This window comes from Oncorhynchus tshawytscha, linkage group LG25 (genome assembly GCF_018296145.1).
Source record: "Oncorhynchus tshawytscha isolate Ot180627B linkage group LG25, Otsh_v2.0, whole genome shotgun sequence".
Lineage (NCBI taxonomy): Eukaryota > Metazoa > Chordata > Actinopteri > Salmoniformes > Salmonidae > Oncorhynchus > Oncorhynchus tshawytscha.
This window is the reverse complement of record NC_056453.1, coordinates 15,014,225-15,027,715: the sequence shown is the minus strand read 5'-3', so window position 1 is coordinate 15,027,715 and position 13,491 is coordinate 15,014,225. Positions and strand designations below refer to the sequence as shown.

The window sequence follows — 13,491 nt, the reverse complement described above, 5'->3', positions numbered from 1 at the left end:
ATTACATCCCAGTCGATGTGCAGGGGTTACGGGGTAAATGAGGTAGAGATGTACATATAGGTAGGGTTCGAGTGACTAGACATGGATAATATTTCATTTAAAATGTTGGACTGGTTTGACATTTGGGAATGTTCTCAAATTGTTCCCGAGAACGTTAAGAAACAAAATGTTCTTTTGTGGGAATTTCAGTACGTCAGCATGTTTCCTACAGGTTTCCTCCTGGTTCTATGAAACGTCACATTCTCAAATTGTTCGGAGAATGTTAAAGAAAACATTCCATAAAAACCACAAGAACATTTCAGAGAATTGTCCCCAACTGATCTTAACGAGTGCTTGTTTCCTTTGAAATGGGGTCTGTTTGAATAGAATGAAATGAAAAGCTTTGTATGCGTAAAAAACAAAAAACAAACATGGCATGCTAGCTCCATCCTGGTGGCACAGTGGACGAAATTCCATTTATAAAGAACAGAAGATTATTGGTTTGAATCTCACTGATGCCGCATCAAAATAAAAAATAAATGTGTTTGCATGATTAATGCCTAAGGAAATGAATTTCTATGTGTCCTATCTGTGCTTGGAGTTAGAAATCTTATTGAAACATTCAGTGAACGTTTTAAGGAAGTTATTCAAAAACCTCCAACTAGCCTATAATATCCATTCTCAGGGAGTTAATAAAACCTCCCAGGAAAACATTCAAGGAACCAGAGTAAAACGTTCTCAGAACCTCCCTGCAGCCTAAAAATGAATGTTCCCAGAACAGGCTAAATGTTCACTTCTGTTCTCAGAACGTTTAAAAAAACGGATTTACCGGTCAGGAAACGTATGGATTCGTTCCCAGAACAAATCAAGACACAAAGACACACCCATGAAATGTGCTTGCTGGGTAGTGACCTGGGAATAATTCCAACACAATCGAATAAAAGAGAGAAATCCAAGAATAAGTTTAGTCCATTTATTGTCCTTCTCTTCTTCTGTCATTGTCATCAACAAAAAGAGTAAGATACGGTTAAAAATGGTCTATGTTCCCAGGCAGACTAATTCCCACCCACACAATCACTTTGCAGCAAAATATAATCAATGAGGACAAACCGGGTGCTAAACAGGTACACTACATAAACATCTCATTCCAAAATCATGGGTAATAAAATGGAGTTGGTCCCCCCCATTTGCTGTTATAACAGCCTCCACTCTTCTGGGAAGGCTTTCCACTAGATGTTGGATCATTGCTCCGGGGACCTGCTTCCATTCAGCCACGAGCATTAGTGAGGTCGGGCACTGATGTCAGGCGATTAGACCTGGCTCACAGTCGGCGTTCCAATTCATCCCAAAGGTGTGCGATGGGGTTGAGGTCAGGGCTCTGTGCAGGCCAGTCAAGTTCTTCTACACACCGATCTCGACAAACCATTGCTGTATGGACCTCGATTTGTGCACGGAGGCATTGTCATGCTGAAACAGGAAAGGGCCTTCCCTAAACTGTTGCCACAAAGTTGGAAGCACAGAATAATCTAGAATGTCATTGTATGCTGTAGCATTAAGATTTCCCTTCACTGGAACTAGCCCGAACCATAAAAAACAGCCCCAGACCATTATTCCTTCTCCACCAAACTTTACAGTTGGCACTATGCATTGTGGCAGGTAGCGTTCTCCTGGCATCCACCAAACCCAGATTCGTCCGTTGGACTGCCAGATGGTGAAGCGTGATTCATCACTCCAGAGAACGCTTTTCCACTGCTCCAGAGTCCAATGGCGGCGAGCTTTACACCACTCCAGCCGACGTTTGGTATTGTGCATGGTGATCTTAGGCTTGTGTGCGGCTGCTAGGCAATGGATACCTATTTCAAGAAGCTCACGAAAAACAGTTATTGTGCTGATGTTGCTTCGAGAGGCAGTTTGCAACTCGGTAGTGAGTGTTGCAACCGAGGAATTTTCTTAAGCAATGCGCGCTTCGGCAGTCACCGGTGCCATTACTGTTAGCTTGTGCGGCCTACCACTTCGCAGTTGAGCCGCTGTTGCTCCTAAATGTTTCCACTTCACAATAACAGCACAGTTGACCGGGGCAGCTCTAGCAGGGCAGAAGTTTGACAAACTGTCTTGTTGGAAAGGTTGCATCTTGTGATCCACGTTGAAAGTCACAGTTTGCCAATGTTTGTCTGTTGAAATTGCATGGCTGTGCGCTCGATTTTCATACACATGTCAGCAACGGGTGTGGCTGAAATAGCCCGAAACAACACATTTTGAAGGGGTGTCCACATACTTTTCTATATATAGTGTAAGTACAGGTAGATACAGTATAGGGATGAAATAAATATAACACAAAACATAATAAACGGCACCTAGACCTGGTTACATAAAATCAATCAATCAGATACCTGAGCGCCCGTCCCTCTGGAAGTCGACATGGTACCACTCCCCATCATTGACCTTCCTGTCGATGGCCTTGGTCTTGGTGGTTCCTGAGCCCATGTCCAGCAGCAAATACAGGTGACCATCCAGCATCTCGATGGCAAAGAAATCCACCTGCAACAGTAACGGCAACAATAGAAAAAAACAGTACAACATGAACATCAACACCAACAAAAAGTATAAACATCAATATAATATGAATGTGTGTGTGTGCGAGGGTCGGTGCGAGGTTAATGTGTGTGTGTGTGTCCTTACCTTTAGGGTGGGGGGTGTGCGGGGGTCTTTGCGCTGCTGCTGTCGTGGTTTCCCGTGGCTGAAGAGCATCAGTCCATTGGGTTCTGTCGTTCTGAAGTCAAAGGAGATTGACCCTGCCTTCTTGGCGCTCCACTTGCTTAATGCCACAAACGACTCTGGGGTGTCAAAGGTCACAGGATCGAGGGTCGCCACACTCTCACACTTAAACGCCACCATACCGCTCACCTGATGGATGGGGAAGTGCATTTTTAAATGTAACACATTTGTACATCAAATAGACGCAATAAAATAAAGTGAAACAGCGAGGAATAGATGTGCAGCAATAGACTACTGAAGGTTTGGGATGTGATTTGAGACCAGTGAATAAGAAACTACGGCGTCTTACCTTCATCTTAGCATCTCCCTGCTTAGCCAGCCGAGACAGCTCCAACCGTACATCATTGTTCTTATACACCACCTAGAGGTCAGGGTTGAGGGGTCAGGATAAGGGTCATGGGTAAGAAGTTAAGGGAAGAGAGCAATCAATAGTCTGGTATATCCCTCTCCTTGTCTCTTCTCCTTCAGTCACAATGTTCAAGATCTAGTTGGACAGAAGAAGCGAAACCTCAGGTAGCTCTGTCATGTTGCTTCCTCCAAACTTGTGTTGTCATACCAGTCTAGATAAAAGAGAGGAGACGAGGAGAGGAGACGAGGAAGAACTTATGAGGTGCCGTGCAAAAGGCTTCAGTTCATTAGGGTTCAATATAGAACCGCTTTCTCTCTCCATCTTTGTCTCCAAGTGTGTGAGTAGCATTTTCATGGCTGCAATGTCACTCACACACACAAACATTCTGCTTTCATACATCAGACATTTGTCTGTGAACTGTGCAGAACTCACCTAAACGCATCACTGAAATACCCTTTTATATGTGTGTGTGTGTGAGAGGGAGAGAAAGAATGTGTTTGTGTGTATATATGTGTGTGTATGTGCATGGGTTTGGGTGTTGGTGTGCATGAAATGTTGTACAGGGCTGATGATCAGTCATGCGAGTGTGTTCAGTCGTACATCTTAATTATTTCTCATGGATTAGCATATGATCACATTAGATATGTAAATGTGTCTCTGACAGCAGCCTGCCTACAACACCATCAGTTCCAATCAACCACACGCACACGTTATGTTCTTCTATCCTCGTGGGGACCACGACCATTCAAAATCTTATTTTCACTAACCCTAACCTTAACTCCTAACCCTAACTCCTTACCCTTACCTTAACCCTAATTCTAACCATAACCCTAATGCTAACCCTAAACCTAACCCCTGAGCTTAAAATAGCCTTTCTCCTCATGAGGATGTGGGAAATGTCCTCACTAGGGAGCATTTTCCTTGTTTTACTATCGTTGTGGTGAACTGTGTGGATTTTAGGTCCCCACAATAGAAGAACCAACCCCCCCACGCTAATAATACTGATATCACTCTGTTGGCACATCATCTGTCAGTTTGTTTGTGAGTTTTTATGTGTCTGTTTATTTGTGTGCGCACATGCATTTTTGTGCATATGTCCGTGTTGATGTGTGCACGTGTGTGTGCGCTGTTGGCCCTTTTTTGGAGCAGAGGGGATGGATAGAGGGTCTCGGTGGCAGAGCTAATTAGCATGTTAGCGCTTAGCGCTGCATCTGCTCCCTCAGCAACACTCATCGCTGATTCTCTCTGATGCTGCAGCCTGCACAAGGGAGGATGGTGTGTGTGTGCCTCTGCCAAATGTGTGTGTGTGTGTGTGTCTGTGTGTATCTCTCTGTCCCTTACTACTGTATACAGTATGAGATCATGAGTGTGTAGATAAGCCTGTAGGCCTAGCTCTGTATATGAAGGATTTTTGCATATGTAGATGTGTGTATTCATGTGTATGACGTGTAGACGTGTGTTAGTGTGCATGTGTGTGCTCCCCACCTCTTTGAGGCAGCCCATGAAGTTGTTGCTAACAGGAGATCCAGGGAGGTCGGCAGTACTGGGACTTCCTCCCACATAGAAGAAATCGTCTGAGCCCAACATGGTGTAGTCTTCCTGGGTGTAGCCCGTAGTGGTCAGAATGCCGTCCACAGAGATGGTCACCTATGCAACAAAGCACAGGGAAAGGACACGCTATACTCACACCAAATGCAGCGCTACGCGCTAGCCAGCCGAATTGGTCTGCCCCTTTCTGGCTTGGTAGGGTCTGGGGAGGTGGTCTGGTCTTGGCTGTGGTTGGTTGGTCAGTGGATTGGTTGGTCAGCTGGATTGGATTGGTTGGTCAGTTGTTTGGGACTGGTCTGTGATTTCATTGGTCTAGCTGTGTTTGGTTTGTGTGATTTGATTGGTCTAACTGTGTTTATTCTGTGATGTCATTGGTTTAGCTGTGTTTGGACATGTTTCCTGTCTGTGTCATGAGGTGGTTTGGGCTCGTTAGAGTTTTATGGAACCAATTCCGTTCTCAGGGCAGATCTGTCATAGAGGTAGAACAAATGCAAATCTGAGTCCAAGTCTGTGTCCTTTATACTCAAGCTGTAGTCGAGTTACTATTCCCTTGTTAGTGCTATAGGCTGCGGTCCAAAAAACTTTCAAGATAAGTTTATAATTTAAAATATTTTGCTAATACTGTAGCTACCTAACATTTGCTGTTGTAGCTAAGATGTTGTACTGGAAATACATGTAATGATATGGATGGACTTTACTTGACAAAGTCACAAGTCTTTGAACTTGAGTCCAAGTTCAAGTCAACAATGGCCAAGTCCGAGTCAAGCTCCAAGTCATGGAAATCGTAGAGTCCTGGACTTGATTATAACATAAAACTGCCCTAAAAGCATTTTACTAATTTGTGCTTGAAGTCATTTGCCCTCAGGGCATCATGGACAAGATGCTATGCATATAAATTCTGCCCTGGGGGTGACCTTCACCCATACATTTATTTCCTTTATTTTGCATCTTAACAGTCAGTTCCAATATTTAGGTACATGTTAGCTATCTATGTTCATTATTTTGCCATCTATGGTATTAGCTTAGCATTGCTTGCCCCCTTGTTAAAACAATCTGACTAATAGGCAATTTATACTTCTTGCATTGCATGGAGGAAATGTGGAACTCCCCATTTCATCCACAGACAATGGTGGGTTGACGAATTGGGGGGGGGAGTGTTTCTTGTAGATTCATTGCCTCAATTCTGTATCTTCACTCTGAACAACGCAAAAAGCATGACTTCTCTGCTGTTCTGCCTAAATATCACCATGAGCACAAGGCAAGAGAGTAGGTGTTGGGCTTAAGCAATAACCCTTTATACCATATACCAGGGTAATTCGAAATAACGACGGTACGATTTTCAATACCGTTGGGGGTACCCCAGCCTTGAGGTGGCTGCGGGAGTGCTTAAAACTATAAGTATACCTTTAAGAAAACTAAGATGTGTCAAATAAATTATGTTCAGCTCAGGTATCCAGCTTTGCAGTTGGTTTGCTAACTTGCTAGCTAAGTGGCTAGATATCAAGAACAAGCTTCTTGGTCACAGCAGAGACATTCTAGCCTGACTACCAGTCTCTTTAGCGAACATTCCACTCCTTGCCATTGCCAAAGAGACCGGCCTTTCTGCAATTTTCAAATATGAACATTCTATCATTAATGAGCTCGGGAAGAATAAAGGAGTTGATCCTAACTCTCACAGCTATCCTCCAATCACAATGATTATCCAAATATTGGTCACTTTATTCTCCATTGAACACTTATACGGCTGCTAAGCAACCGTTTTCTGTTTGTCCAGATGAAACTAGTCTGTCAAAAGTAGCTAGCTCAAGTCTAAATCCTCAAACTAAATATATAGGCTACTGAAATTACAACCACAAAACCTATTTGCTTTGATTTTAAGCCTCAAAATACAGCAACTTGCCTAGCTAACAGCTAAATGTTTGTTTTTGATTTTGTTATAATGTTTATTTACATTTTTGAGGCTCGGGATGTTGTCATGGAAAATATTCATGTTATTTCAAACAACCAAAGAGCAACTCCACCGTTAATCCAGCTACATATTGAACGTTGAGATTGCCAAAAGGACAGTATCTTTGGCAATGACATGGAGTGGCAAGGAGTGGAATGTTAGCTAAAAAGACTGGTACCCAGATTAGAGGCCTTCAATCCACTCCTGGATCAAGATCCCCGTTGCACTAAATTGTAAATAAAAAAGTGTGTATAGTGTGTGCACTTACGGTAATGGCAAATACTCTATAAAAAAGTGTGTATCGTGTGGGCACTTACGGTAATAGCAAATGCTCCGATATGATACAGAAACTGAATGACGGTATGAAAATCTGGATACCATCCAACCCTAGTGGGTGGATTGAGCTCAACGGGATGGCGGAATTTGCCCCAAATTAATGTCCCCTATTGTGCATTAGGGAATCTAGTCACCCAACATATGTTATTTTCAATAATTTTCAGGCTCCAGTTCAAGCAGTAATAAGATATGTGTCGAATTTTAACTTCTTATGGCAACGTTGATGCTAAAGAAAATCAGCACTCAGTCTTCTTTGTCAGTGAATCCACAACACCTCTTGACCTTTTTGCCACAACCAATTGTAATTGATCTGCCATGAGTACAACCAAATGATGAACATTGGTTCTATAAAACGCAAACAAGCTTGTTGTTGATTAGCAACAACGGCTAACCCACTGGGTAGATTAGAGTAACATGTGTACTGTAGCTAGCTCAGGCTATAGCTAGCATTAGCATTAGTATCTAGCCAGGATTACCGTGGCTATAGGTAGCATTAACATCAGTAGCTAACCAGGACTACCCTGACCATATAGCACTAGCATCAGTAACTAACAAGGATTGCCCTGACTATATAGCATTTGCATCAGTAGCTAACCAGGACTACCCTGACTATATAACACTAGTATTAGTAGCTAACAAGGATTACCCTGACTATATAGCATTAGCATCAGTAGCTAACCAGGTAAATCAGGCAAGTGTTAGTAAGGCCTCAACAGAGGCTCAACAGCCACAGTGGTTAGTGCGTTAGTTAGCGTGCAGCTGTTAGTGTGTTAGCTAGTAGTTAGTAGTCAGTTCCAGGTTAGTAGAATAGTAGTTTGTAGTGTGTTAGTAAATGGTGTCATTGCGGTTAGTTGTGTTGAGTTTAGTGATAAACAAGATGTTAGTAGTGATGATGGTGTTGGGGGTTACAGTGTGTGAGCGGGTAGGGGTGATGGGTTAGATTGTGGGTGCGTATGTGAGTGTGTGGAGTGGGGAGTTAGTCAGATCAGCAGGTCTGAATGATGTGACACACATACTGACTCACACACGGACACGCAGAGCGTTAGATGGGTTAGTCATGTCATTCCACACACATGCAGCCTCCTCTCTCTGCATGCAGTCAACAGCAGGAGGAAGACAGGAACGGGAAAACGAATGACAACAGCAGGATGGACAGCATACAGAGGAGGAATGGAAAGAGATTAGGATTTTAAAACAGTGGGGGAGGGGGGTTGGCCTTTCTCTGTCTAATGGACCAATCAGAGAGGCACCATGAAGTTGTACCATGCATGGGGAGCGGCCAGTCGCGTGCAAGTGAGGGATGAGCCAATCAGGACACGCCTACATATCAACCACAGGGAGATGGGGTGAATGTTGGACAAAGGTAAAAGGAAAGGTAGAAAAAAATTGTGTGGCTCGGAGGGGAGTGATAAGCGTAGAGTACCAACCGCCGTCATCCTGTCCTAGTATAGTTTTAGTTGTTCTACGGCTCAGAAAAAGAAAATAGACAAACCCAAACTAAGAAACAATTAGAATGGTATCTACCGAACAATGGAGTTTGTTTACCATAGCGTGTCCAATGCCTGAGTGCTTTGTGGGAGACGGGGAGAAAGGAAAGCAAAAAGTGTGAACAGAACAACTTCCAGAAAAGAAAAGAAAAAGTAGAAGGCCAGTGGAGGTTAGAGAGGAGTGGAGAAGGCAACAGGTTAGTAGTATGACACATTCCATGGATGGAGGTTAGTTAGTATTACTAGCAGGTTAGTAAGTACAGTTAGTAGTTAGTAGTTGGTACACACACACAGGCAAACAGCAGAAGACTACAGTTAGCAGCACCATTGTAACCCCAGCCTTGACGCTAAAGACACACGCAAGTGCACACACACACACACGCATACATACTGTACATACATACAGTGAGTTTAGCAAAGATATGCCCTCTTTCATTCTCTCTCTCTCTCTCTCACACACACACACACCCTCTTTCTCTCAGCCTGTCTTTCCCTCTCACCCTCTTTATCCCTTTCTCTATAACCCCCTCCCCCTTCCTTCCCACATCCCCCTCCCCTGCTGTTGCCAGGTTACCTGTCTCAGGTTGCGCGTGACCTTGACATCGTGCCATGCGTTATCGTTAAACTTCCCGTTAACCGGCTCCACCAGGGCCTCGAAAGCCCCGGACCCCAGGTTGATGACCAGTGACACGGCTCCATTCTTTAAGGCCAGGTTGACGTAGTCAGCCGACTTTCCTGTGTGGAGCATCAGGCCGTTCCTCTGCAGGGTCTTAAAGCTCAGGGTGATCTCATCGCTGGAGGACTGGATGGGGCTGGGAGACAGGTCATAGCAGAAATACTCTGATCCCTTAAATGTTGCTAAGTAGTCCTCACGGGCTGGAGAGGAGAGGGAGGGAGGGAGGGAAGGAAGGATTGGGAGAGAAGTGGGGAGAAAGAGAAACAGAAAACATTCCATGTTTGTTTTTAATGTGTAATAATATTTATAATATGATATCAAGAGCCCCATTTTGAATGTGTGAACAGCAATGTTAGTGAAAAACCGAAACCTAATAACCGGAGGCATTTCTATATCTAATTCTTTGGTTGCTCATCCAGTAGTCTGGAATGAGTTGACTGCATCGTTCATGAGTGAGTTGACATTGAACCATATGGATCTGTCGTGATACTTCACTTTCTGATGAATTCAGCAGTCATTATGCATTCAATAATCATTTGGCCTCCCGAGTGGTGCAGTGGTCTAAGGCACTGCATCACAGTGCTAGAGGCATCACTGCAGACCCTGGTTCGATCCCAGGCTGTATCACAACCGGCCGTGTTCGGGAGTCAAATAGGGCGATGCACAATTGGCCCAGCGTCTTCCGGGTTAGGGGAGGGTTTGGCCGGGGTAGACCGCCATTGAAAATAAGAATTTGTTCTTAACAGACTTTCCTAGTTAAATAAAGGTTAAATCAAAAATGTAATAAATCAAAAATGAAATCTGTCATCTTTTTAACAGAGGAATGCTGTGTCGTTTGAAGTGATGTGTTCTTAAGCACCTATCAGTAACTAGCCATGCCAGCCCAGTAGCGCAGACAACCAGAACAGCCAACCACAGCTCAGACAGCTTCAAGCCAATATAGCTACTTACCATGTCCACCTTTACTGACTCTCAAGGACACTAGACTATCTCATTGTATATCATACACATACACACACATGCAGGCAGTCACACATCCCACACACATGCACACCGGGAAGAGATGAGTGAGGCAACATTATCTATCTTTCTTTCACACCAATTCCCCTCTCCGAGTCATCCTTCCCCACTTCCTCTATCACTCTCTCTGTTATCTCTCACACCTCCCTCCTCTCCTGTCCTCCTTCCAGCAGTATCTAAGGCAACCCCCTGAGCCTCTGGCACTGGCAGCATCCTCTACACGTCACCACTGACTACAATAGAATGTAACGATCTACAATGTAACACAATACAATAAAATGTAGCGATAAGAATATCATTTAACATTCTTACATAGAATATAATTTAACATTCTTATATTGAATATAATTTCATTTAACATTCTTATATAGAATATCATTTAGCATAATAGAATCAATTGTATGCCAGTATGTGTGCCAGGATGTAAGTGGGAACAGAAAGGTCTTTGCCAGCATGTCATGGGTGTGACTGTGTTCTGGGTATAATTACCTCCCTCCCAGAGTGTGTGTGTGTGTGTGTAAATATTGGTGTATTTGAGTCAGGAAAGCTATTACCAACCCAGAGCCTGCAGCGAGTCTTTACCGTGGAGGGAGGGCGAGAGTGAGCAGGAAACACGCACGCACACACAAATGACAGGGCTGAGTGTGAGAGGAGACAATTTCTCACAATGAAGAAATCACCCACCCTTCCACCACCATTCTAGATCTAATTTACAGTCACGCCATTCGATTTCAGGCAACCATTCTGCCATTTTGGCTCTTATTTACAGTCATGTCATTAGATCAGACAGCAGGACATAAAACATCTCGACATCGATCTGTGGCCCAGCTCACGATTCTATCACACACGTACACTCACATACACAAACACACACACCCACTGCAGCTGATGTGGTGGCTCTTTTCTCTCCTTCTCAGCCTCTCACATAGTCATTTGCCATTTCCATGGTAACCCTGTGCAATAGGGCTACAGCTGTGTGCGTGTGTGCGTGCGTGTGTTTGTGAGAGAGGGTGATTGAGTGAACAGTACATTATCAGGGACAGCTGTACTGAATCAAAATGGCGGATAGAGAAACAGCAGGCTGACAACACTACCTGGGAGAGCGAGAGAGAGAGAGACATATGCTGGTGTATCTAAATCCACAGTAGTAGTCCTGTAGTCGTGGAGATAACACGCTGCACCTCATTTCAGCTAACCATGCACTTATTCTATCAGCTCCTTCCAGCCTGAGCACACACATGAATGAGCACACATACTGCATATACACACAAGTCTACACGTCGTACTTACACCATGTGTACATACTAGCACACGCATTTGTTGAGACACTCGCCCACACATACAAATGGATGTCCAGCTCTAGAATGTATGCTAACCACAGGAGGCTAGTGAGGGGAGGACGGCTCATAATAATGACTGAATGGAATGGTATCAAACACAAGGAAACCATGTGTTCGATACCATTCCATTTATTCCATTGCAGCCATTACAATGAGCCTGTCCTCCCCAACTAATGTGCCACCAGCCACCTGTGATGTTAATGTATGCTAATACATGCAGACTCCAGATATTAACCTTCAGTCTGGTACATAGAGCCAAGTTACACCCTAAACCCTTTACACTTATATCCCTTAACACGTACACCATAGAGCCAAGTTACACCCTAAACCCTTTACACTTATATCCCTTAACACGTACACCATAGAGCCAAGTTACACCCTAAACCCTTTACACTTATATCCCTTAACACGTACACCATAGAGCCAAGTTACACCCTAAACCCTTTACACTTATATCCCTTAACACGTACACCATAGAGCCTAGTTGCCTGACGATTCACCCTGAATGTATTTCCACTGCTCTCTTGATATCTACATACACTCAGTCTGAAAAAGTCATCCTAGAAGTCGTTTGTTTGACTTCAAAATGAGGGGCATTGTGTAAAACAAATTCATCAGTGATTGGATGGTCTCTAATATATCTAACTAATCAGAGTATCAAAGTTGATGACATCATCATGAAGGGAGGCCCAACCCATCGGTTTCTAGGGCCAATCAGAATGGTAAGACTGTGTTCACATTCTAGAAATTGTTAGAGAGGGCGGAAAATCCAGACTCATCGCGGAGACGAAACATCAGTTAGCCGGAGCGATGTGGATGGGTAGCTAGGCAAATCGACTCTTAAAAAAAAGATATATACACTACCGGTCAAAAGTTTTAGAACACCTACTCATTCAAGGATTTGTTTTCTACATTGTAGAATAATAGAGAAGACATCAAAACTATGAAATAACACATACGGAATCGTGTAGTAACCAAAAAATAAAAATAGATTTTATATTTGAGATTCTTCAAATAGCTACCTTTTGCCTTAATTACAGCTTTGCACACTCTTGGCATTCTTCATGAGGTAGTCACCTGGAATTCATTTCAATTAACAGGTGTGCCTAATTAAAACAGGTGTGCCTAATTAACAGGTGTGCCTAATTAAAAGTTAATTTGTGGAATTTCTTTCCTTCTTAATGCGTTTGAGCCAATCAGTTGTGTTGTGACAAGGTAGGGGTGGTATACAGAAGATAGCCCTATTTGGTAAAAGACCAAGTCCATATTATGGCAAGAACAGCTCAAATAAGCAAAGAGAAACGACAGTCCATCATTATTTTAAGACATGAAGGTCAGTCAATACCGAAAATTTCTTCAAGTGCAGTCGCAAAAACCACCAAGCGCTATGATGAAACTGGCTCTCATGAGGACCGCCACAGGAATGGAAGACCCAGAGTTACCTCTGCTGCAGAGGATACGTTCATTAGAGTTACCAGCCTCAGAAATTGCAGCCCAAATAAATCTTCACAGAGTTCAAGTAACAGACACATCCACATCAACTGTTCAGAGGAGACTGTGAATCAGGCCTTCGTGGTCAAACCACTACTAGAGGACACCAACAAGAATCAGAGACTTGCTTGGGCCAAGAAATATGAGCAATGGACATTAGACCGGTGGAAATTTGTTCTTTGGTCTGGAGTCCAAAATTGAGATTTTGGTTCCAACCACCGTGTCTTTGTGAGATGCAGTGTGGGAGAACAGATGATCTGTACATGTGTATTTCCCACCGTAAAGTATGGAGGAGGAGGAGGTGTTATGGTGTGCGTGTGCTTTGCTGGTGACACTGTCTGTGATTTATTTAGAATGCAATGCTCATTTAAACAGCACGGCTACCACAGTATTCTGCAGCGATACGCCATCCCATCTGGTTTGGGCTTAGTGGGACAAACATTTGTTTTTCAACAGGACAATGACCCAACACTCCTCCAGGCTGTGTAAGGGCTATTTTACCAAGAAGGAGAGTGATGGAGTGCTGCATCTGATGACCTTGC

The 13,491-nt window shown here is 43.6% G+C and overlaps 1 protein-coding gene across 25 annotated transcripts in view; it reads right to left on the bottom strand.

Moving 5' to 3' along the window:
• Positions 1-13,491, bottom strand: part of LOC112224289 (neurexin-1a-like) — a 70,451-nt gene that overhangs the window by 36,678 nt on the left and 20,282 nt on the right. For 17 of the 25 annotated variants that reach the window (XM_042305981.1, XM_042305983.1, XM_042305966.1 and 14 more), the window contains 6 exons: positions 8,997-9,298; positions 8,481-8,504; positions 4,589-4,750; positions 3,044-3,115; positions 2,659-2,883; positions 2,370-2,517 (listed from right to left, as the gene is read on the bottom strand). In XM_042305981.1, coding sequence (XP_042161915.1) covers positions 2,370-2,517; positions 2,659-2,883; positions 3,044-3,115; positions 4,589-4,750; positions 8,481-8,504; positions 8,997-9,298 — 933 coding nt within the window. The remainder of the gene's footprint in view (positions 1-2,369; positions 2,518-2,658; positions 2,884-3,043; positions 3,116-4,588; positions 4,751-8,480; positions 8,505-8,996; positions 9,299-13,491) is intronic. The other 8 variants (XM_042305987.1, XM_042305988.1, XM_042305989.1 and 5 more) reach the window with 1 other exon arrangement.